This window comes from Meles meles, chromosome 2 (assembly GCF_922984935.1).
Source record: "Meles meles chromosome 2, mMelMel3.1 paternal haplotype, whole genome shotgun sequence".
Classification (NCBI taxonomy): Eukaryota; Metazoa; Chordata; class Mammalia; order Carnivora; family Mustelidae; genus Meles; species Meles meles.
This window is the reverse complement of record NC_060067.1, coordinates 97,992,222-98,019,160: the sequence shown is the minus strand read 5'-3', so window position 1 is coordinate 98,019,160 and position 26,939 is coordinate 97,992,222. Positions and strand designations below refer to the sequence as shown.

The following is a 26,939-nucleotide window of genomic DNA, read 5'->3' as shown; positions in this document are numbered from 1 at the left end:
TTACTTCATTTATGTTTCTTCTAGAAGATTTAAAAACTGAGATCTCAGAACCAGATCTGGTCTTCTTTGATTTGTAGTAAGCATTTTGAAGACCGGAGGAGTACTGTTTGTATGATATGCACAAAGGATAAGAAAAGTGGAATAACCACTATTGCTAAAGGAAAAATGTAGTCAATATATGGTCAAATCATATCAAAAGGTTTTTATAGTTGCAAAGCTCAGTAGACATCGTAACAACTAATAAAAAAATGCTCTAAAATTTGACTTAGGAAACATTTTCAGTTAAAGAACAAAATTGTGGATTTCTAGTACTCTGTACTGTTTTTTTTTTAGACCGAGTAGTACCTTAAATATATTTTCAATTAAAGCCTTGCATAATATGAACATTCTGCATTAGAAAAATTGTCTCCACAGTGACAAAAAGATACTGCTTTTGAAAACTAATGTTTTCATCTATTTAGTCTTCAGTGATTTTGTTACCATTATGTAAGTTGAAGACAACTTAGTTTTCAATGTTACCATCTTTTTTAAGTAAACATTTCATTTAATTATAACATACATTCAAAAATGCATCAGTTATAGTGTTCATCTTGATATTTGTCATACCTGTATACAACACCCAGAACCAGAAAGTAGAACTAGAACATTATCAGCAACCAATGTGTTTTACTGCCTCCTTCCAGAATTTACTATTCTTTTTTTTTTAAGAATCATTCATTTTTTTTTTAAAGAGAGAGAGTGTGACAGGTGGGGAGGGCCAAGGGGAGAGGTAAGGAGAGCCCCAGGCAGACTCCACACAGAATGTGGAGAAACCAAGAATCAGCCAAGAATCAACCAAGCAAGAATCAGCTGCCCAGCCAACTCCATCACCCAGGCGCCCCCAGAATCTACTATTCTGACTGCTAACAGTGTAATTAGTTTTGTCAATTTTTGAACTTTAATAAATGGAATCATATAAATGTTCTTTTTTTAAGGTCTTACTTGTCTTGCTTGACATTGTTTTTATGAGAGCTGTTGAGGCTATGTATAGATATGGTTTATATTCATTCCTATTCCTATTGCTGCATAATATTCCAGCTTTATTCTTTTAAAATTCAAGAGTTGTATGAGGGGTCTATGAATCTTCACATAGTACTGTGAAATAGCCTTAATATTTTGAAAGGGATGGAATTGGGTTCTTATTTTTTACAAGTGATAATCTTAAGGAAAGCATTGATGAGTGAAATAATTTATCTAGTGTGCTAGTAAAAATCAGTGTTAAGGGGTGCCTGGGTGGCTCAGACGGTTAAGTGTCTGCCTTTGGCTTGGGTCATGATCCTGGGGTCCTGGGATGGAGCCCTGTCTCAGGGTCCCTGCTCAGTGGGGAGCCTGCTTCTTCTGCTCTCTCTGCCACCACCCCCCCCAGCTCCTATGAGGGCTCACTCTCATAAATAAACAAAATCTTTTAAAAAAATCAATGTCAAATGCAATACTAAAGGAAAAAAATACCTTGTCTTTATATAAAGATGTAATTCCAAACAATCTCATGTACAACAAGATATATGCTTAAAATATTCAGGTAGAATTTATCTGTTTCATTAAACTTAGTTATAGTTCTGGTCCCAAGTCTCAATTTTATGTGTCATAATTATTTTTAAATAATATTTTAAAAGCAAAATGATATCTATATTCCAGTGAAAACACCTTTATTTCAGCCCATTTTCTTAGCACATAGGTCTCTGGAATAAGAACAATCTGAGGAAGTTGCATTAACACTCTTTGAATATTAGATGATCTGTCAGTATTTTGTACTTAGTAGCTCTCTAAAGACATACTGAAATGACACTAAAAATGTAGGTTAATCTGCATGCTGGAGCTAGAGTGTACAAATTTATGGTCTATAGAAGACTTTGTTGTTAGTGGCAGCTGAATTGAAGTTATCAAGTGGAATTTTGTGGTGTAGTACTTTACCCGTCATGTGTGTGTTCTAAGTGCAGAAAGACAACTTGTGAAATCATTTCTAAAAAATTCTAGTACACTTAGTATGCAGTTCTCAATTGCCCCGAATTTTGGTTTATAACAGGACAGTTGATAATAATTTGATCTACTAAAAGACCTAAATTATTTATACAATCTAGCCCTCCTATAGAAGTATGGTTATTTAAGTAAGAGCATTGATATATCACAAAGAGGGTGCCTTGTAAAATCTTTATTATTGGAAACAGACCACACCCCTCCCATTCTGGTTCCCTCTTTGTCCTTTTGTGCCTGCACACATCAAAGTATTTTCAAATACTTTGGTCTTCTGGCAACAACCTTCATAGTTAAAGAAGATCATGCGTATGCATCTATACTTAGATTTGCCATTCTTATTTTCATTTATCATTTACAAGAAAAACCACGATTATAAAAACAAGCTCAGTGTGTCCTCTGTGCCTGTCATTGGGCTAAGCACCTTCAAAACATTTTATTTAATTCTTCCAGCAACTCTATGAAGTACTCTTATTTTTTAATAAGGAAACTGAGATACACAAAGACTTATCATACAACTTGTGATTTGGTGAACATGGAGTTAACTTCTCCAGCATTCCTAGGACAAGACCTAAGGAATTGTAGAACTGTCCTCTATTTCATGATATTCCTATTAAGATTTTCCCCCCAAGTGATTTTAATAAATTTTATTTATTTTGTATTACTCTAAAAATGTGAATCTCAGCTAGGCTGATAAACCATCCTGTTTTTATAAAGGAATAGCTGCATCCTAAGAAAATAAGCAAATTATTAAAATTCCACAGGGAACATGTGCTTTCCTTGAGGTTAATCAGCCAATATGTGTGGAGGGTCTACTGTAAGCTAGACTGAGGGGAGGTTCTCTGCTTTGCTGTCTTTGGGCCAGTAGAGGCTCTTGGCCAACTTACACTATTTGACTGGTGTTTCTCAAACTTTAATAATGTCGTCTACTTTTTCAAAGTATAAAAACAAGTTCATGACCTCTAGGGTTGTTATCTTACATAGTGTTAATTTAAATGTAAACTCAAAGGACTCAAAACTCCTAAAAACCTTAAACCATTACTATAGGGAAGGTTTTACAAATTAAGCATAAAGAAAACCACAAAATGAGCATTCTTCAAATCCCTGACTCCAGTTTAATAGAATGGGTAGAACTGACTAAAACTAAATAAGATATTGGGCTTAATAGTCAAGAGGTATGACCTCAGATATCTGTAATTTAATATGCTTCTGAATTTGACTTTGATAAAAATAACATAACGGGTATCTTTTCTGTATAGTTTGTACAAACCATTATTAATCCTGTAAGGTTTTGTTTTTCACTTCAGAGTAATAAAACTTCAAGCTATCAGAGAAATTTACTAATGTCAGTTTCACTGGCATGCCATTTGATAATCATTTAAAGCTCTATTTACTTGGAGAAGAAATTAGTTTGCAGTGCAGGTTTGTACATCTGTAATCCAGTGAAAGTGAGAATTGGGAACTGAGAAATGTCTTACCACGAATGTTCTATTACACTCGCTGCTAGTGGTTGATGCGAGTTGAACCGTGCAAAGACAGCATCTGAGCCTTATGTTTATTTGCTACTTTAATGTGGCTGCTGACTGCTGTTCTTTTGTTTTATCATGTGTGCTGTCCTGCAGTGTGTAATGATCAGATTCTCTGATCATGCTCTGCCCCACAGCAAACTGTTTTGCATATCATGCATCTATGTGTCATCTCTACTTCTCGTTATGCGCTGAATTATAAGCACAAAGGTTTATACCCAAATTACATGGTTGTATTCTTTAAAGGGTAACCGTCTAGTTGACCTAGAACATGCTTATATTTTTGTTAGGTTATTGTTGAAATGGAAGCACAGAATTAAAAACAAAAACAAAAACAAACAAAACCTTGTGGCAAACTCGTGAAAGCCTGTGAGTATGTCTCTCGACTTTGGGGAAGTACTTCTTTAGGATACAATGTGTCTCTGTGAAGGCACATTCCTCTTGCCTCTCATGTCCACCCTGCTGGGTGCTAAGAAAGTATTCTGTTTTTCTAACATTCAGATACAAAAAATGTACAGAACTGTGTCAAGAGGAATTTTAAAGGAAATTTTTCTTTCTTGGCTTGAGATGCCACACCAGGGTAGTAAAAGGGGCAAGTTTTAATGACATCCATCTGTTGCAGATTAAAATAAGTGGGGCTCAGCACTTGAATTCTTTGTCCAGAATCAGACTTTATAAGCATAATTAAAATTGGTTTTAGGATTTGGGAGACCTAGGGACATAAAGCAGCAGAGCCGAAAGAGGTTAGTTTTACACTTGTTGGAGACTTTCCCCCAAGGAGCTGCTTTTGCCTCATTTTCTCTTTATTGAGCTGTTATGTGTGAAATCTCTTGGTTGATCCAAGAGACAACAATCTATTTTGAATGCATACTTCCCCCTACTTACGCTTAATTTGGAAATAATTACTTTTGTCGTACTCAGAGGGAAACATAGTATAGTAAAAGTTGCTGTATCTTTCACCATGAGTCCCTGAATCCTCTTTCATCTCTGTGTTGACTGAAGGTACCAGACTGACTACTGTTTATCTTAAGCTCTTGTGTCAAGTGCTTTAATCACAGATTGACCTCATTGTAAGGGATGGTATGCTTGTGTCTATGTGGAAGTGGGAAAAGAATATATATTTCCTTGCAGGTCTATACTTTTCATCCAAAATGATGTCAATATCTGTAAATAAAATTTGAAATCTCCTTTTAATTTTGTTCTTGAAACCCATGTTCTGGAACTCTTTTCTAATAACACTTTCATTTATTTGCATTTGCAAAATGCATTTATAATGCATTTTCTCACTTCCAGAAAACCAGATTTTTTAACGGGTTCTGAAAGTGACTCATGACTCACCGTTGAAGACATCCCTGGCCGGATGGCTCAGATGTCACATTTCCATTGGGTCTAGACCCTCCAGAACACTGGGAATTTATTTTGCTAAAATTCCGGAGATTGGATGCAAGTCTTTGGCTTGCACCTGCATTTGAGAAGTTTGCTTCAGAAAAGTGAAAAGCAGTTATGAAAACCAGTTATGTAACGGCAAAAGCAATCTTCCATGTCATGCCCATTCCCTAAGGAAGGTTCTAGGAGGGTCTTTTGGGCACTGCTCACTGCTCCAGCTCCCTTCAGACCAACACCTTCCTTTAAGTGTCCACAGTCATGACTGCAGGGGTTTCTTCAATCCTTCGGGATCAAGTGCTCCCTCTAGCTCTACTTCTACATGGTATTCTTTTTTTCAAAGGAATGATAGGGGCACCCTGATCTTAGTTCCTGAGTTTAATCTTATTAGGCATGTAGATAGAGATAGTCAGCTGGCTTTTTTTTTTTTAAGATTTTATTTATTTATTTGACAGATGGAGATCACAAGTAGGCAGAGAGAGAGGAGGAAGCAGGCTCCCCGCTGAGCAGAGAGCCCGATGCGGGGCTCAATCCCAGGACTCTGGGATCATAACCTGAGCCAAAGGCAGAGGCTTTAACCCACTGAGCCACCCAGGCACCCCCTGGGTGGTTTAATGCAATGTGTACTTTACCACCTCTTTCCTCATTCCCAAATGCTTATGGTTTTAAGTAGTTTTTCTCAAGCCAGCTCTTACTTTTTTTTTTTTTAAGATTGTATTTATTTATTTGACAGACAGAGAGAGAGAGAGAGAGAAATCACAAGTAGGCAGAAAGGCAGGCAGAGACAGAGGGGGAAGTAGGCTCCCCTGCTGAGCGGAGAGCCTAATGCGGTGCTGAATCCCAGGACCCTGAGATTATGACCTGACCTGAAGGCAGAGGCTTAACCACTAAGCCACCCAAGCACTCCTAGCTCTTACTTTTCATAGGTGTATAGATGGCTGAGAGATGTGGGGACAGGGATGTCAGCCAGGAATTCTCTCTTCAGCTGGGGAACTCTATTTAGCAAGTGCCGTGATTTACAGAGCAAATATGTAGACCAAGAGCGTTAACAGTGGTTCTCACAACTGAAACAAACCTGTAGCTCCTAGGTTAGGTATCTGTAGTAACTTCTGCCTTGATGCTTTGGAGGGGTGAGATAGAGTAGCTGTTAAGACTAGCTCTAGGCTGATAAACATAAGTTAAATCTTAGATCTTCCACTGAATAATTGGGTGACCTTGGAAATCTTCTAAACCTTTTCCTCACTTATTAAATGAGCATAATAATAGGTTCTCTCTCATAATATTATCATGAATATTAAGGATATACTACATTTGGCTGACTCCCTTAGCTCTGAGCCTGAACCCCAGCAAATGATAAATGTCAACTATAATTATTAAGCCCCACGTACAACATGGCAATAGTTTCTAGGCATAATTTTAAATATAATATATAACATATAGTACATAGATCTATTTTTTTAAAACTATATAGGGCAAATAATGTCATAGTTTCTATGCCCAAATATTATTTAATTTTAGTTGTTTTACAGTAAATGATGTTTCCTTTGAGATATTAACAGAACATAATGCCTAGCATTATCTTTCCTTTGTAAGTGCTGTGGCAAGAAACCTGAGGTAGAAAATCTCCCTGGAGTTTAGAATTTGCCACAAACCACAAAATAATTTCATAGAGCAGGCATTTTAAAATGAGTCACAACTCAGTCACTTCAGCATTGCAGATATACTTAGGGCACCCTGCCATGGGCAGGGCTCTCAGGAGGGACAAAGAGTGAGACATGGAGGCCGTGTAGGGAGGGAAGAACGGTCGGATAGCAGCCAGACCATGATCCACTTCTGAAGCATCAGAGCATCAATTCCAGATGTATAGATTTCAGTCATACCTTCCACTCTTCATACATTATCTGTCTTATTTATAAATACATGTCATTATGGTATTTGGGTTAAATGTGAGGTAATTTGGTCCTACCACTTTACATCTTCCCATGTGTAAATCATTTTAACAATATGCAAATAATTCCCAATTTGAGACTCCCAGAGAAAATACTTCCATTTCTATCTCTGTACATCATCACCAGTCATAATGAATAGGTCTGAAAGAGTGTGCCAGGAGCCCCTGCCAGACACATTCTTCGAGGGAGAGAGGCAGGGGAGCCTACCGGGAGAGTGCGGGATCATGAGCTGTCACAACTGTGTCTCACGTCCTAGTAGGTCAGTGACATCCCTTTTCATGTTACCACATCTTCTTGAGTCAGATACCATACCACTGGAAGAGTTATAAGGTTACACCAGTGTTTTAGAACCTAACAAAGTTTATCAAAGTTATTGAGTTAAGATTTGAAAGTCAGGCTCTGCAAGCGAGCGAGAGTGACTGGATGACTATAGCTTCATGTCTGGAGCAACTCTCCTCTGGACATTCTGTGAAAATTCAGCTGTTTCTTCCAGGATCAGATTTTGAGAGGCCCTGGGGGAAGAAGAGGAGTTAAAAAGCAGACTCCATTATGAGTGATTATCTTTACCAAGGGATTTTCGTCTGGTATTGTGTCAGCTGGGTTAAATTTAATCTTGTTTTTTCAAAAATCACTGGGATCACAAAATTTGCATTGGCTTAGTCCACACCTGCCAACTAGTGCTATCCTCTTTCCTCAAAGCATCCTTGGAGCTTTCTGTTTTTCCCTTGTAATGAGGACAGATGACTGCCAAATGACCCATACTCAGCATTCTCCCTCAGACTCATCTGAAAAACCAAAACGGTAAAGGAAAAAGAAAAAAAAAGAAGACCAGTCCCTTTAATTTCTTTTACTTTTCCAACTCCTTTTTTGGCTTGACATTAGGCTCACTATAAGGTCACAAGCATCCTGAAGCTAAAATGAACGGGTAGCTTTGGATTTGGGAGTTGTGTAAATTCATCTTCAATTGTGGCTGAAGATTTAAAATAAAGCAGTAACGATTTTTATTTCAAGAGTTCTTTTACATCTTTAATATAGCAGAACATATTTCCCGTTGACTTTAAACAACTCTCTAGAAATACTACAAAGTTGTCACCCTATCCTGGGAATTATTATTCAAGTGTTTTAAACTCAAGATTGGAGTGTTTGCAACGAAAGCTTTTCTTACTTGCATTATAAACATTTTTTACTTTCTGTCTTTTGTATGTCCTTATTTAACAATAATTCACTGGAGGTCTTTTTTTTTTTTCTTTTCTTTTTTTCTTTCTCGTAGTCTGACAGCAATGCAAGCTTCCTCCGTGCTGCCAGAGCAGGCAACCTGGACAAAGTAGTGGAATATCTCAAGGGGGGCATAGACATCAATACCTGCAATCAGGTAAGGACATGGCTCTGTGGACAATGAAGAAACACTCATTGTCTATAGATGTATGTCAGGAGCGCCAGGTTATTTTTTTGTCTATTGCACTTACTAAAATATCAGTGACTCAGACTTACGAAAGTCTGTTTTCATCCCCTCACCAACTTCTGAAGCCTCAGACGGTTGTATCTAGACCTAAGACTGCAGCAAAGGAGATAGATCAAAAATAACAACCAAATGTCAGTTTTGTCTGTGAAATGATCTGAGCTGCTCCTGGCTGGAATATTGACCGAGACTAATGTTTTATTTCTCATTTATCATCAACTAGTAATCCAGACTCTGGTTTCTTTTCTTCTCTGCTGTATGTGTTTTACTCATGGACAACTGAACGTTAAAATGTGGGATAAAGAAATAAGAGAAAAAGGGCACTTCGGTGGCTCTGCTGGTTAAGCATCTGACTTGATTTCAGCTCAGGGCATGATCTCTGGGGTTGTGAGATCGAGCCCCGCGTCGGTCTCCACCCCCAGCATGGAGGCGGCTTAAGATCCTCTCCCTCTCCCTCTGTCCCTCCCACCCTCACATGCACATGCTCTCTCTCTCTCAAAAAAAAAAAAAGAGATGACAGAATAAAATAAAAATCAATTCCCCCCCTTTATCCCTAATTAGTTTTAAAATATGGATTAGAATGAGAAGAATTTGAAACTGTGACCCTAAATGAAGTGTTTGGATTATTCATTTATCATATTCATTCAATAAGGACTCTAGATAGTAGTATACATTTTGGATATTATTTGGTTCCATGGATGTTGAGATTTTTGTGCTGTTTTTGACGAAGATTTTTATGCCATGAATAAAGTGTCTAGTAGACGTCAGTGTTCACTACAGTGTGCTAAATGTTGGTCTGTGTGTGTGTGTGTATGGTGTATGTGTGTGTTTGATAGAGCTGACTGGGAAGTGAATAATACTGGCTGATTTTAAGTTAACAGAAAGTAAATGATACTCCGTTTTTAATCTGCTTCATAGACCAACCTAACTTCTTGAGCTACCTCAACAAGTTTTTAATGCCTAACATATTTTTCTTATAGTGGCCAATTCTCCAATAACATGTTGCTATAAAAGGGAAGAACATTTATTTTTGTAAAAAGGTAACACAGCATCATGAAACCACATAAAACTTAGAGCCCAGTGACTGAAATTTAAATTCCATTTCCACTTTTATCAGGTGAATTCAGAAATGAACACTTTTTTAATCTCTAAAACAAGATAATAACACACGCACTCTTATATCACTGAGTTGCAAGGTAAATTAAATTGTGAAATTATGGAAAGGAATTTTTAGGGTGTGCATTTACTAATTATAATTACTATATAGAATTCACCAAGAATCAGAAAAAGTAAAATTGAACTCCATACAGCATATGAGATCAAGTCTCCTCAATCATCTGAATTTGCTAGGTATAAAGTAAGTCTTGTTGTCTGATATTGGTCTTTATTATTATTCAAGAATGTAGAGTAAATAGAAATTATAGAGAAATAAAGTGACTAATGTTAACTAGACACTGTGTATTAGGCTTTCTGCTGGGGGTTTTACATGTGATGCTTCATCAACAGCAGAGACAAATGTTATGAAGTAGGCATTTGTTGAAATTTACAAATGCAGAAACAGAACCTGCAAGTGGTTAAGCAATGTTCCCAGGGTCACGCAGAACTGTCTGTCTCCCATGTGCTAGTGTTTTCTGCAGCAAGACATGGTCCTGAGATAGCGAGATCCTCCTTCAGAGTGTTTAGTGTAGTTTCATTTATCTTGAAGCTCAGATCTTTTTTTAATCTACCCTTGTTAGTGTAAAAAGAACTTGATTCATCCTTAAATTAACATCATAGTAGTTAAAATAATTTTAGTTTTTATTTATTTATTTATTTAAAAGATTTTATTTATTTATTTGAGAGAGAGAGAGAGGTCACAAGTAGGCAGAGAGGTGGAAGCAGGCTCCCCACTGAGCAGAGAGCCCGATGCAGGCCTTGATTCAGGACCCTGAGATCATGACCTGAGCCGAAGGCAGAGGCTTAACCCACCTGGGTGCCCTAATTTTAGTTTATATATATATATTTTAATAATTAGCACATTTTAAAAAAGATTTTATTTATCTCTTTGACAAGGAGAGAGATCACAAGCAGACAGAGAGGCAGGCAGAGAGAGAGGGGGAGGCAGGCTCCCCGACGAGCAGAGAGCCCAATGTGGGGCTTGATCCCAGGACCCTGAGATCATGCCCTGAGCCAAAGGCAGAGGCTTAACCCACTGAGCCACCCCGGCACCCCTAGTTTTTATATTTTTGAAGATTTATTTATTAGAGGGAGAGAGAGAGAGACATAGAAAAAAAAACCCAAGTTGGAGGAGGGGTAGAGGGAAAGAATCCCTGAGTAGACTCCCTGCTGAGTGCAGAGCCTGATGGTGGGCTTGATCTTATGAACCATGAGATCATGACCTGAGCTGGAACCAAGAGCTGGCCATCAAACAACTGAGCCACCCAACCGCCCCATAGGTAAAAGAACTTTTAAGTCAAAGAGCATCACTACCAGGATTATGACCAAAATGCAAGTAAAATGTACAAAATAATTTCTAAACAACTAGAAAGGCAAAAGAAGCAACTCCTTAGCCAAAATACTGCTATGTTTAAATATGCAAAAGCTCAAAGCTAAAAGGGCATATGAAAGAAGAGAAGAAAAAGTATCCATTATTTTGCTAGTAAGCCTGGGTTTCTGGGGAGCATCATGACATGTAACATAGAAACCAGGACTTTCTGTACCCTGCTGTATTTCTCAATGAAAGGCAATCTGGGCTGCACCAGCTTTCCAAAAATATCACATGTGTTGGCGTTCTGAGATTCCTTAAACTAAAATTTGGATGAAAATTTTTTCTTTATAAAATTTATCTCTTAACTACCATGAGAATTTTGAAATTTAATCCAAAAATATGATTTGGCTTTTATTCATTTAAAGGATATGAGAAAATTCTTAATTTTGGCACAGAGCAATTTTATAAAAAAAACAAATACAAAACTTCAAGTCTTCATTTTTCTTTTCTAAGTAGTTACAAATCTCTTAACCTCTGTTTTCTTTAAAAGATTAGACTAGTAATTTATTTTGTTATCTCTTGTACACTCAGAAAAGAGTATAAATCTTAGCATTTGCTCCCTATCTTAAACTCATGTATATTTAATGCTTTTCTTATTTTAGTCCTTGTTCACAGTCTAATAATATCATAAACAAGGTTAACATCCAGACATTAAAAATAGACTCTATAATCTTTTCATAAAAAATGTATAGCCAGTTAAAAATCAATAAAAGGCTCAGAAGTTTCAGGTACTTTTCCCATGTATAAAATTGATTGGTTTCACTGCAGTGACTTTAAAATAAAGTATATCACTTATTATTTATTGGCCATACTCCTAGATATGACACCAAAAGTTAACAGTTTTTAACGTGTCCTAATTTTTGGTCTTGACCCTTTACCACCGAAGTGTAAAGATCCAAAATTATCAGTTAGATCCTGTACTTCCTTTCTCAGAAACAGAAGGTAAGGTCAAACAAAGAACCATTTTCAAAATAATAATCATGTTCCAAAATACCAGGCCTTTACCAACAAGAAGGTACACCCAACAGTGACTTTGTCATATGTTCACATAGTTATGACTCAGACCACAAAACATTTTTGGAAATCACTCTAAGAATGTGGGTGCTGGAATCCAAATTCTCATTTTATCCACTTAACCAGCTATGTGACTCTGGGCATTCAGTTTTTTCAGGACTCAGTGTTCTCAATGTAAAGTAGGGATCATTAACAACACTGGAGTCATAGGATTGTTGTGATCATTAAATGAGATGTTTGCAAAATGCTTAGGAAAATAAGCATTCAGTAAATTGTGGCAAATGATAATCCTTATTATAATAGTATAATCTTTTTATATTGATTCTCCACCTAAGCTTTAGCAAAAGTGGTGCAGGTTCTCATAGGCAGAGCAGATCATAAAAGGTATTCCCATAGCTTGTGCCATCAAATAGGAAAGGTCACATTTAGTAGCAATTTGGTAACAGTTTCTTTTTATCTGGGTTAAATTAAATATTTTTTCTGGTACTAAAATCTTTTTTACCAATGCCATTTGGATCCATCCAGTCTGGACCTTCTTTAAAAAATACCAAAGCCAATTATATTAGCCTGTGAATTTATAAAGGCAACAAAGATGAATACTTGAGAATTGAACTCCTAGAATTAATGGAGTATGGAATGAACTATTTCTAGTTTCCTAACCAGTTAAATGGGGCAAAGATACATCTGCAAATAATACTGTCACATATTTATCATTTGACCTCTCATCTAGAAGAAGCAAATGATGGTGCATCTGTCTGGTTCTGGTTATACGTGCCCTTTTGTTTTTGGATTCTGTATTATTCTCTAATTCTCTTCAGTGCATTAATACTGGTCCTTGCTGTATACCGAGTAATGCTGATTCAGACTAGATTTGAATAATGTCTGCCCAGTATTTTGAGCACTGAGAATTTTCAGGTGTTTTTTTTTTAAGATTTTATGTATTTATTTTTGAGAGAAAGAGAGAGAGTGAGAGAGCAGGGTGTGAGGGGGAGCAGAGGGGGAGGTAATGAGAATCTCAAGCAAACTCTGAGCTGAGCACAAAACCCAGTGTGGGGCCTAATCCCACAACCCCGAGGTCATAATCAGAGCCAAAACCAAGAGTCAGACACTCAACTGACTGAGCCAACCAAGAATCCCAGAATTTTCATTTCAGTGTTGATAGTTGTTCAGTGCAAAGTAATTCCAGTAGAGACTTTTCATCAGCTACTTGTCCCTAACTCTAAAACGTTTTGTCTCACAAATTATGAAGAGGTTTGAAGTGCAACTCTTATTTCATTTAACAAATGCTGGGGGTAGCTTCATGCAAAGTATTTCTGTGACTGTCTTCTGAAGTACTCTCCTTCAGTGGTTTAGATGAAAACAGAACAATTTATGTTCTGGAAATTCTCTTGAATGCTCTTTTCCTATGACTAAAAGACATGGACTTTTTTAAAAAAAGATTTTATTTATTTATTTGACAGAGGGAGAGGGAGAAGCAGACTTCCTGCTGAGTAGGGAGCCTAATGTGGGACATGATCTCAGGACCCTGGGATCATCACATGAGCCGAAGCCAGGCACTTAAGTGACTGAACCACCCAGGCGCCCCAAAGACATGGGTTTTAATACATAACTCCAGGAGCCCCTCCATTCTCCCTAATTCATCTCAGATATTATAATAATATTATAATCACATTCTTTTTTTTTTTTTCAGCGTAACAGTATTCATTCTTTTTGCACAACACCCAGTGCTCCATGCAAAACGTGCCCTCCCCATTACCCACCACCTGTTCCCCCAACCTCCCACCCCTGACCCTTCAAAACCCTCAGGTTGTTTTTCAGAGTCCATAGTCTCTTATGGTTCGCCTCCCCTCCCCAATGTCCATAGCCCGCTCCCCCTCTCCCAATCCCACCTCCCCCCAGCAACCCCCAGTTTGTTTTGTGAGATTAAGAGTCATTTATGGTTTGTCTCCCTCCCAATCCCATCTTGTTTCATTTATTCTTCTCCTATCCCCCTACCCCCCCATGTTGCTTCTCCATGTCCTCACATCAGGAAGATCATATGATAGTTGTCTTTCTCTGATTGACTTATTTCACTAAGCATGATACGCTCTAGTTCCATCCACGTCGTCGCAAATGGCAAGATTTCACATTCTTTCTGCCAGTCTGAATTAAGGCTCACGGTTTGTTCATCTATTTATTCAAACATGTAATGTGTGTTTACTGTATGGCAGGCACTGTTCTAGGTTCAGTGAAAGCAGAGACAAAAACCTGCTCTTGTATAGTTTAGAATCTACAACATGAGAAAAGAGAGTTAATCACCAAGCAAAAAAGTAAAATATGTGAAAAGAGAGACTGTAATAAATGGCAGGGAAGTAATACAACAAGGGAAAAGGAGAGGGAGTGAAAGGGAAGTGGTGTGTCATTTTAGACAGGATGGTCAAAAGAATGCCTGAAGAATTTGACCAAGGAAGTCCTGCACTATTGGGAGGGAATATAATTTAGAAGAAGGCTTGACCAGTGAGAAAACCCCAGGGAGGGAGCATGCCTGATGTGCTCTGGGTCCACCAAGAAGGGTGGGGTAGCCAGAGTAGTAGGAGATCAGGGGAGGAGAAGTAGGTCAGGGAAAGCCATTGGTGGCACCAAGTCATCATATAAGACCTTGTAGGCGACTTTAAGAACTTTGGCTTTAATTCTAAGAGAGAAGAGAAGTGATTAGAGGGTTTTTAGCAGAGAAGTGACCTAAGCTGACTTAGGTTTAAATAGTAACCCTCAGACTGAAAAGGAGAAAGGGCAGAGGAGGAAACACTTCGGTAATACTTGACATCAGAGATGAAATGTTCTGGACCGGGGCAACAGGCAGGAGAGATGGTAAGACCTGGTTGGGTTCTGGATATATTTTGAAGATAGAGCTGATGGATGTTTTGGGTGGATTTAATGTAGGATAAGCACAAAAGAGAGGAGTCAGGGATGAAGGTTGAGGTCACAAGGAGAATAATGAGGGTTAAAGATTAATTAACTGAGAGGAGAGAGAAGGTAGGAAACACTCATCAAGGAGAGTGGAGGAGAGAGTAAGGGCGGCAGAGCGTGACTGCCAGGCAGCACTGAGAACCTGCTCAGGGATGGGGACCAGCGTGCATGGATGTGTGTTCTCTCGCAGCCGTAGTCAGACATGGACTCACAGGCAGTTATTTATGGAGTGTCATATATGACGAGGAATCTGGCTTAACTAAGCATGTGGAGTCCAGATAGAGAAAGGCTAGTGAACTGAGGGTGCATGGAAGGGGATGAATAAAATGATTTTAAAGATTATTCATGGAATATAGCTCCAGCGAGTGAGGACTGGCACACAAGATGTATCCGATTTATAGTTGATAAATAAATGATAAATGAATGAATGGACCCAGACATTTGGCCAGTCACTTAAATTAATCTGAGTCTCAAATTATCCATTCTTGAAGTGAGAAATAATAATACCTATGGTATCAAATAACAGTTACCTTTGTTGCATGTCTATAATATGCTTATCACTGTACTGCACACCTTATAATCTGCTCAACATACTTCTCTGTCTCAGAAGGAGACTACTGGGGGCTCAGATTATACGTGTGAAAACCATTGTGTTAGGTATACTCAGGAGACCAAAGTAGGGCTCTGTGGATTGCAGTTAGATGGAATTTGATTAAGTCGTATGGCTGTAACTGATGATTTCACTCAGACTAGAGCAGTTGGGTGGACAGGTTTGGGGGAAGTTCTAACAAGTTTATTGCTTCCAACTTAATCAGAATTGTCATTATTTCTTTCAGAGAACTTGTAATTCTGTGTAATACTTAGGAAAGTTCTGGTCATGCCTCTTCAAACTTCTATTCTGCTTTCTAGATGGAAAGGAAGTTTTATCAGGTTATGTTTACAAACAATCTTTTAAGGCAGTATTTCTTCTAAGTAGAGAGGAGCCTTTTTTGGGAACCTTGAGGATATATCCATGTGCTTCAGTTTGAGAAATACTTCATTAAAATTTGGGTGTTCCTTCAGTAATCACTTGGCATCAATTGACACAGTCATAAACATGACCAAGAAATTACTAGATGATATTTAATTAAATGTGATTATCCAGATGATCCAGAATATACTTCTATTAATTTTTTTGATCGGCACTAAAATGAAAATGTCAAATAAAACATTCTCAGAGAAGCCTGAGATCCTTAAGAACACATCAAGGGATTCCAGACTGAGAAAAGCCCTTTAGATTAAGTGCTTCTCGCAGGATCTAATTTCCTCTTACGCATGTTCATGTTAACCAGCTTCAGCTTCAGAGAGTGACCTTTTCCTGGTTGTGTTTCCGGAGGCTAAGACATAGACGTATTTGTACCTGATCTGTCATTGCACTGACTACATTTACTGACCAGAGTAGAATAACTGGGTGAATGAAGCAGACTCCTACTTAACCTCCATAGGGTACATAATATTCATTAGCTCTCCCAGTGCACAAACACTGAAGTATCCTCTTTCTTGTGCTATGTGCCACGTCAAGTATAGAGGTTACATAGGTCAATAGGATTTGATTCTCGCCCATGATAAACCATGGGAAGATAAACAGAGAACACAAATGCAATAAATTGGAAAAAGAACCGAACTTTGCGAGTGCTCAGAGGATCAACTAAGCCAGCTCATGAGTCTTAGACAAACTGGAAATTGATATGAGATGCAATTTGTAGGAATCATTTTGTAATGATGGAAAGCAGCGTAATGCTGTGTTACTTGGAAGATTCCTAAAGCCAACTTTATTGTTTGATGGCTCCTTCCTTACTCTCCCCATGTTCTTTTAGGGTCCAGCACACCACACTTGGCTGATTTTTAATTAAAATTGTAAAAAATGGGGATAAAATTAGAAGTCGTTGTAATTCTCTAATAATATGACTAGATTTTTATTTTATACGGGTACCTTGAAATGTAAATTTGGCTTCTAGCACAGTTCGGCATACAGTAAATATTCAGTAAATGTTTTAATATGTGAATAATATTCAATTGTTATTTTGTTTTGAATTTAAGCTTTCTCTAGTCTACATTAAATTTAAACTCTGTACCATGTTTTTATCTGAGTTTAGTATTTTGTACAAATCTGTTTCTTCACTTGTGCCTCATTCGAAGTAGGAGGATGGGGAGGCACCTGGCTGACTCAGTCAGTAGAGCATACAAATCTTAATATCAGGGTTGTAAGCTCAAGCTCCATGTTGAGTGTAGACATTACTTAAAAATAAAATAGCTTAAAAAAAAAAAGAAGAAGCAGTAGGAGGGTAGGGCACATACTGGAATTAGCTATGGAACTTTTTTTAGGTCCTGCTCCCCCTTCTTGCTTTCCTTCCCTCTGAGATTCTGCCACTCTTTCCCTCTCTTCAGTCTCATCCTTGCCCCCTGGAGCACATCCCCTCCAGGCTGCAGCACTAAGGAGTTCTTATACTTCATTTAAAAAAAAAAAAAAAGCTACTGATTGGTTCTGATACATTCTCCTTCTTGCTTAACTGATTTTGATAAATTCTATGTTAGAGGGAGAAAATCTAGGTTTTGTTTTAAGATTTTATTTATTTATTTGACAGAGAGAGAGAGAGTGAGAGCACAAGCTGGAAGACAAAGGGAGAGGGAGAAGCAGTCTCCCTGCTAAACAGGGAGCCTGATGCTGGGCTGGATCCCAGGACCCTGGGATCATGACCTGAGCCGGAGGCAGCCACTTAACTGACTGAGCCACTCAGGCACCCCAAAATCCAGGTTTTCAATGCCCTCTTTCAGGATGAGTTGACTGAAATATTAAATGAGTCAGTGATAAATATACAAAGGCAAGACTTATTCTCTTGGATATTTTCTTTAAAGTCTTCTGGAAATTATATTCTCATTACTTGAAGAATTATATTCTCATTACTTGTCATCTGATCTAAGAACCACAAAATTTTATTACAGTAAGAAACTTAAGGGCTCAACCATTCTAAACCCTTTCCTTCATTTTTACTTAAAATTAAAACTAGCTAAACTTGACATGGATATGATAATAACATTTTAGAATGCATTATAGAATTCTTTTCTATGTCTAGAAAGAGGATAATTTTTCCCCTTAACTACTGACTTATCATGGGAGACTGAGATATTTCCTATTCCACAGAATATCAAATAGAATTAATGAGAAACTCAAGTCTAAAGAAAGCTAAATAGGATTGTAATGCAGGATCCATAGATTTTTTTTTTTTTAATAATTGTAAGGGTTAAGAGTATAGTTTCTGAGCTAGAATCACTAGGTAGTTCATAGCTCATAACGCTCCATTTAAGGTTAAGTGAGTTAATGCAATTAAAAGCTTAGAACTGAGCCTGACACTTAAGTTTTAGCTATTATTTAAAAAATTTGCTGTCCACTTTCAAAGTTAATATTTAAATCCCTTTAACCCATGACTATCATAATAAGTAGCTCAAATAGTGTTCTTCCTTTGAGCTTTATATGCTGTTTCGCTTTAGCACATGCGAAGTCAAATATGAAAGAAATAATTTGTCCAGTATTTCTCATAGAAATTAACTAAAGAAATGAGACCATATGAAAACATTTAAATTGGGAGAGTTAAAGCTTTCAGTCAGAAAATAGCAGCTCTTTGAATTATTGGCAAGGATGATTAAGAATGGAACAGGTTCCCGTCTGTTTCCTAGGTTTCATTGGAACTGAAAATACTTTTTAAAGTCAATCAATTAAAAAAAAAATAGTCAGTCAATTCTGCATGTGTTAATAATTTCCCTAGTCCAGATAAACATTATATGTCAGTCTCAAAAATGGTCAGTTCAACTCATCAGATTTAACCAACTCTCAGTGCTAGAAAATAGGAGTGAGGAGCATATGCATTTATTACTTTTGGCACCTAACCAGGAAATCATAATATTTTATACTTGTATATTGTTTTATAGATTCAAAATAGCATAAACGTACTTTATTTTGTATTCTTCTTAAACTAACTATCTGAAGTAGGCAGAGTGGGAAATTTCTCCATTTTACGAATGAAGAAACTTAATTTTATTTATTTTATTCTTTTTTAAGGATTTTATTTATTTATTTGACAGAGAGAGATCACAAGCAGGCAGAGAGGCAGGCAGAGAGAGAGAGAGAGAGGGAAGCAGGCTCCTTGCTGAGCAAGGAGCCCAAGGCGGGACTCAGTCTGAGGACCCTGAGATCAGGGCCTGAGCTGAAGGCAGCGGCTTAACCCACTGAGCCACCCAGGTGCCCCCAAATGAAGAAACGAAATCATGTTGTTCATACCGGGGAGAAGCTAGGAACTCATATTTCGCTTTGCCTCCAGTGCACCTTGCCCCCTGCCACAGCCCTGGATGCGCCAGCAGTTCTGCATAGACTTTGCCCCTGTCCTCAAAGCGAAGAACTTTCCCTTGTCCCATCATCATCCTTCATGTTGGTATCGCAGTGTTCACCCACAACAGGAATGATTAAGTTCCGAAAATTCAAATAAGCATGCCACGGAAACCAATCCTCTCTTAGAATGGTCTTGGTGAGCGTCAGGTTTTTACTTTCTTGGTCTGCAAGGACATCTAGTTCCCCCAAGATACCCTCATGTCTTGGGTCTTGCCAAGACCTGCTCAGTTTTTTGTTTGTTTGTTTTGTTTGTTTTCTGTCTAGAGCACCTGTGTACGCTCTCTCTCTGACACACATGTGCATGCATATATATGCATGTGTATTGTGGAAAGTTTCACCAGAAACAAACCAAAACAGAACAAAATAAACCCCAAAGTCAACACTTGCTCATCGGCAGGACATTCTATTTTTCTTTCTTGAACTTTATGTTTTAAAATTTTAAGGTTTTCATTGTTTCATTCATCAAGTATGTTATTACTCAGTTCCATAACCTCTTCATCCCTCTTGATCTTGGTAAGATTTTGAAGAATTTTCAGAATTCTTTCTTCTTCCAGGCTAGTTCAGCATCATATTTAAATTCATTCTCTGTATTTTGGGGATTATATGGTAGAAAGATTTGATGGGGCTCGACAGTGGGAAAGACCGGTAGCCAACAACAGAGCAACCATCCAGAAGCACTATGGATGTCTGGGTGGCCCTGAATCATAGATGACACGGAGATCTAGAAGTGGATTTTACAAAGTGATACTTTCTTTCTCTCTATTTTAAAGTTTTAATTTTTTAAAAAGATTTTATTTATTTATTTGAGAGAGAGCACACAAGCAGGGGGAGTGGCAGAGGGAGAAGCATGTTCCTTGCTGAGAGCATGACCCGAGCCTGAGGCAGATGCTTAACCAACTGAGTCACCCAGGCACATCACAAAATGATATTTTCAAAGCATTCTTATTCTAAGCATTTTCCCTATGAAATGATCAACGAGCTACCAAATTCCAAGCCTCATTGTCAATTAGCAAATACCTCACTAAAAATTCATCATTTTGGAATTATAAAAAGAAAGCCTTGGAGATCTGAGAATAACTCACTAGTAAAACAAGTTTCCTCACGGATCATCATAGTTCGATTTCCTTTTTAAATCAGAAACTTTTGGAGACCAACGAAAGACATGGTAGAATCAGTTAAATTGTGTATGATGAAGAGGACACATTGGTTGCTCTGCTGTTCCCAATCTTCATAAAAATGGAATGAATCTTTAATTCTATGACAGTGAGTACTCTTAGTTTAGAGCAACTACCGTGGAGGAGGTAGGAAAGGTGCAGCTAGATTATGGCTGAGTATAAGGAGTGAAAATTGGGTTGGGAATATATAAACAGGTTATTTTTGTTTTGATTTTGAGTTCTTTTTCTCCATGTATAGATAATTTCTTTTGCTGATGTCATTTATGCCAATGGAACGTGAAATTATAAATCATATTTCATAATTATTTGTATCTCTGTATGTGAGCATTTTGTTCCTCTTGAAAAAAGCTGGTTTAAGATGTCGTTGAAAGAGGAGTCCCATTCAGCGTGGGGGTAGGGTGGAGATTGGAGGTCAACTTTTTCTTTCTTTTCTCTACTATTGCCCTTTGATTGTCCCCATTTTGCTCTCCATCTTTTTCTTCTAATATTTTTTTAAGAACTCATATATTTCAGTTGCCTCCTTCCAAATATTTACATTTTAGTAGAATTAAGGAAGTTATGTAAGTTAGTTGTAGTTTTCTGATACGCTTATACAGATTGGAGTACCCTTAACTCAAATTATAAGATTTGCAAAATAGAGTAGCCAGAGATTTGGGTGGGTGGGGACAAAAAAAAACCACAGACAAATCTATGTAACATAGAGATGATTTTCAGTTGTTTAATTGTAAATATTTTGGGCTCTTTGGGAACAGAATATATGACACATGGCCTCTGCTTCTCCCTTAGAACCTAGTACCTAGAGATGAGCACTTGGTGGATACCTGGCAAACACTTGTTGAATATGGATTTGTACTAAGATACAAAACAGCTTAATGGATTTTGTTGCAAACATTTAGCCTTTATGTATGTTTAGCTCCACCGGCTTGAATCTGTTCTTCACCCTTCCAGATGGACTACTCTCTATCTTTTCTGTATGTGCCAACAAACATAACTAACACTCAAATGGCTCTATAAAATTTTTTATTAGCTATCTGTTCTATCTGGTGTTTCATGCACTAGTTTTATATGACCATAGAAAAACAGCTGATGGGTAAAATAGCTCATAAAATCAAGAGAAATGGTGAATACAGCTTACTGTAAAATCTGATTATAAATAACGTTATAAAATTGCTTTATAAAATTTTAATAGAAGTGCTAAACAAAAAAATCTGTCCTTTAAGATTGATTAATTTGCATATGGTTGGGGCACCTGGGTGGCTCAGTTGGTTGAGCATGGGACTCTTGATTTTGGTTCAGATCGAGCTCTTCTCTGGCTCTGCAGTAGGGGTGGAACCTGCTTGGGATTCTCCCTCACGCTTTGCCCTTTCCCTACCCCCCAAATTTTTGCACATAGCTGTTTCAAAGTAGCATTTAGATTTTTTTAAAATGTTTGGTATATTTAGTTATTTTAATGATATTTTTTAGAAATAGCATTATTCCAAAAGTGGAAGAATCAAAGATGATACCTTGCCTGGGACTCACAGATCTACAAGCCCTTGCTCACAATAAGAGCTAAATGAATATTTGTTGATTGTTTTGAAAGACTCAAATTCATATTATTTATCAACATTAATTTACGTAAAGCCAATATCAAGGACTTATCAGTAGTAGCCTGCTTTGGTTGGTTCCCATTCAGTATATGGTGACATTAACTGGTAGGGTCAGCCCTGGGACTCCCATGTGCAGGCACCCCAGACAAGAGCAGCAAAGAATGCCTGAAGGAGATGGAGGTGGAGATTTGAGCAGGAAGTTCTGAGGCTTCTGGTAACCAGAATCCCAGCTATTGTGCCTACTTCACCCAAGGTCCCCACAGTGCTACCCATGCAGGTCCCAGCAACTTCTGTGATTTGCCCAATTATTGTGACCAAAACATACCAGCAAATCCAACAGACTCCTGGACTCATGGTTCCTCTCACAGTGAGTGGTTCACTTAGCTTTTGCCCTGGTGATTGGAGACACCTGGGCAGTCCAGAGACTCAGGAAGCCCTGTTCCTATGGCGTGTAGCTGTGGTCCCCCAGAGGACCCCTGTCCTGCATCTGGCCTTCACTTCCCATTTACTACAGAGAGCAGATTATGTTCTTCCCTCTGTGGCAGTAGTCACCCCATCTCTGGCTCTGTGGGCCGCCCTGCTAGTGCTTGTGGGTCCTCTATGATGCTGCCTCCAATGATTGGCCCCCACTTCCCATCTCCATGGCTGCCCTGAGGCCTCTCCTGAAAGCCCCAGCAACTCCTTAGGAGCTGGGCTTAGGCCTTGGCATTTCAGGCATTGGGCCTGAAACAGAAGGAAGTGGCATGGTGGTAGCAGTAGTGGGACTAGAGACTAGTGCATTGGTTTTTGTGGAGGCGACAGCATCCCATGTCCCACACCCACCACTCTGCTGACTGGGAGGAATGGTAGCCTGGCCAGCAAGCCTTACTCTGGTGACCTCACAAAGTTTGGACCTGGGCATGCCTCCTCCCCAGCCACAGCTTTGGCCAAACCCCAAAGGAACCAGACTCAGACTCACCACACCATGCAGCAGGCATTCCTGAACCCGGCATGGCCTCCTGGCTATGGTTATACCGAGCCTGGCATACTACACAGGGGTTCCCGGCCTCCCCAGCGCCTTCCATTACAGGCCTGCCATGTTCCCTATGGCTCCTACCTCTTCTAAGCCGCATGGTGTGAATTTCAGTGTGAATGTGGCCACCCCTTTCCAACAGCCAACTGGATATGGGTCTCACGGATATAACACTGGTGTTTCAGTCACCTCCAGTAACCTGGGCATGCTGGATAGCTCAGGTTCTGTGTATTCCAAAACCCAGCAGTCCTTTGAGAAACAGCATTTTCATTCTAGTACTCCTGCTGCCTCCTTCAACTTGCCTGTAGCCCTAGGAAGTGGGGGGCACATCAGTCTGGCCACAGCTGCTGCCCTCCTACCTGCCCCTTTATGCACATTCTGACTGCCCCCACCGTCAGCAGGTGCACTCCCAGATCCTCTACTATCACCTGCAGCAGGATGTCCAGACATGCAGCAGGCAACATGGCCAGACATGCAGCAGGCAACATAGCCAGACCAGCTCCATCCCTCAGAAGCCCCAGACCAACAAGTCTGTCTACAACAGCTATAGCTGGGGGGCCAACTGAGGCCCTGACCCCCATCTTCTCCCAGTCCCATCTTCTGAGAGGGCTCCTCAGCCTGGCAACTACGGAAAAAACATCAAAGGGAGAAAGGACTGGAGGGGGGGGTTATCCACTGTCCCCCAACCCCCAGCGGTCCACCCCATGCCTCAGCTTCATGTCTGTCCCATTTCCATACCATCCCCACTCTGTTGTATGTATTATCAGATTTGTATTTTCTGCTTTTTTCCCCCTCCTTTCCTCTCCTCCTCTCTCCTTGCATTCAAGATTATGGAACTTTGCTGTGGGCCTTGCCTTCCTTTCCTTCTCCTCCTCCTGTTCACCTTGGTGATATATGGGTGAGGTGGGGAGGTGGGACCCCCAAATATATATCAGCCAAACAGCCCTGAGTCTCCTCCTTTATTATTAGGAAACAAAACATCAAAAAATGGCATCATGAATATGAACAGCATTGTCAGATGAATTAGTTGAAGTTTTTTTTTTGTACTATGCCCTCAAATTTAATGGATTAATGTGTCTTGTATGTATAAAAAGAAAACCTCTTAAAAAAAAAAAAAGGAGGCACCCAGCTGGTCCTAAAGTCACTGGGCTTATCCTACCAGTAGCCCTGTCCGTGCTTTTGCCTGAGCACAAGTCTGAGCCCCTCCCACTAGAAGGAATGTGGGATGGAAGCTTACCACCCCCATTGTGCATTTCTGGACTCCTATCCCTGAGTCCGTGGACCTGGCCCCTTGACTTGGCCTCAAGGCTTTGGAGGTCCCAGAGACCCTGGGTAAGGACAAAAAGGAAAGAAAGCCAGAGAAGTTGAAATGCTACATTTGTTCGGCACCTGGGAGGATCTTAGCCTGCTGGAGTGGAATGCAGATGACTTCCACATCTTCTTTGGGGATCTGAGCAATGAGGTGAATGATGACCTCTTTGCACGACATTCAACTGCTTCCCATCCTTTCTGAAGGCTGAGGTGATCTGCGACAAGTCTGAGGTGAAACCAGGGGTTAGTCAGCTGTCAAGAAGCCCAGCAACTATGCACAGACCATGTGCACACCAGGTGTGAGATGAATGGGAAGTAGTGAGCTTGTGCCCCGTCACACTGCACGGGGGCAGGTGGGAGGACTGGAAGCTGGACTTGGTAGGCAAGAAGCAGAAGGAGAAGAAATCAGGTGTATGATAGGGTCTGTGGTCAGGCACCTTCTCCCTCCCTCCTGGGGACTGGCTTCCTCTCCACAGTTCTCTTTGGAAAACCCCCAACTATTCACCCACACATCCTCCCCCAAAGCAGTTTCAATAAAATTATATTCATTTCTTAAAAAAGGCTAAAACAATGGCACACAACTCATGCTTATAATCATTGTCCTCACATTTTCATTGTTATCATTATCATCATTTTTATAGATCAGATCATTAGAGGACAAAGAGGTCAAGTGTAGGAGCAGAGCAAGGACCAGACTGCATTTCTGACTCCCAACACCATGTAATTATTTCTGCAGTTGACCACACTGTCTTAGAAAAGAAAATAGAAAGCTAAAAGGAAGGGAAGAAAGAAAAAAAATCAATTTCCGTCAGTTGCAATCAGATGAGAAACATTTAACCTTTTAACAACCTTAAAAGGAAAGATTTCCAACCAGTGACAAGGGTACTCTTCCACTGTCTCATACAGTTGTTGTTTTCCTGCTTATTTATCTATTTTCCTCCAGATACGTTGACCCACCGAGTAGCTAATTAGAACCGTCAACAATATTAATCAAAGCATAATTGCTGTCTATAACCACTGTGAGATAAGGAATCAAACTCGGTAGAAGCACTTGGCATGATGCTGTTTTAAGATGCAAAAGGCCTGAAGAATTTTTACAGTAATGTTTCAGTGGCACAACCTATACACACATACACTCATATGTGACATCATTAAAAACAAAACTAAACAGTTTTTTTTAAAGATTTTATTTATTTATTTATTTATTTATTTTTATTTTTTCAGCATAACAGTATTCATTGTTTTTGCACAACACCCAGTGCTCCATGCAAAACGTGCCCTCCCTATTACCCACCACCTGTTCCCCCAACCTCCCACCCCTGACCCTTCAAAACCCTCAGGTTGTTTTTCAGAGTCCATAGTCTCTTATGGTTCGCCTCCCCTTCCAATTTTTTTTTTTTTATAAACATATAATGTATTTTTATCCCCAGGGGTACAGGTCTGTGAATCGCCAGGTTTACACACTTCACAGCACTCACGATTTATTTATTTATTTGGCAGAGAGAGATCACAAGTTGGCAGAGAGGCAGGCAGAGAGAGAGAGAGAGAGAGAGGGAAGCAGGCTCCCTGCTGAGCAGAGAGCCCGATGCGGGACTCGATCCCAGGACCCTGAGATCATGACCTGAGCCGAAGGCAGTGGCTTAACCCACTGAGCCACCCAGGCGCCCAAAACTAAACAGTTTAAGATAAAAGCAAAACCAAGGACAAAGAGGAATAAGAGAATTTGTGGTAATTAATTCTGATGGATACTGAATTTATTCTGAATTTGCACAGAATAAACATCCTTGACAATGTTGTCAATAAAATGCAACACAGAATAAATCAGTAAAAGAGTAAAAATCTGGAAATCAGTAAAAGAGGCCAACACATTGATTTATGCAGTTTTCCTAAATTAAAATTTAGTAAAAAGAAGCACAGAGACTTTTCCTATTACTAAACTTTCCTGTTACTGAACTCAATGATAGTTAATCCAGAGAACCCATATAAAATAAACACAAGGGTATAAATGTTACTCAGATGGACATTTCTTATATTCACTTTACATATAAATCAAATATGTAGTAATATTTTCTAAGTCAGCGAAGCCATTTCTGTAGGGAATAGAGATAACATACTCCAGGTGCATTGTTTTCTGGTGATCTAACTGAATATCTAACCTGACATTAATTTAAAATTGAGAATGAATAGTTATTGTTTCTGCTAAATATGAATTGTTTCAGAAGATTCTTTGGCCATTACTCAGTAAGCTCATGATTAGTGTTCTAATAAATGCAGAAACTGATAATATGTTTTGGATATGTGCCTCAAATACTATATGTGTGGGAAGCACTACTGGGAAAGTCCAGAACCTACCCTGTATGTACACCCAAATATAAAAGATCTGACTAGGAATGTCTGGGTGGCTCAGTTGGTTAAGCGTCTGCCTTTGGCTGAGGTTATCATCTCAGGGTGCTAGGATTGAGCCCCACATCAGGCTCTCTGCTCAGCGGGGAGTCTGCTAGTTCCTCTGGCCCTCCCCCTGACCATTTTTTCTCTCTCAAATAAATAAATAAAATCTTAAAAAAACAAAAAACAAAAAACATCTGACTTGGGCCTATCTCCTCATTTCCTTACCT

The 26,939-nt window shown here is 39.0% G+C and overlaps 1 protein-coding gene across 50 annotated transcripts in view; it reads left to right on the top strand.

Moving 5' to 3' along the window:
- The window catches only part of ANK2 (ankyrin 2), a 337,670-nt gene that overhangs the window by 130,234 nt on the left and 180,497 nt on the right, over positions 1 to 26,939 (top strand). For all 50 annotated transcript variants that reach the window (XM_045997625.1, XM_045997636.1, XM_045997637.1 and 47 more), the window contains exon 2: positions 8,139 to 8,240. In XM_045997625.1, coding sequence (XP_045853581.1) covers positions 8,139 to 8,240 — 102 coding nt within the window. The remainder of the gene's footprint in view (positions 1 to 8,138; positions 8,241 to 26,939) is intronic.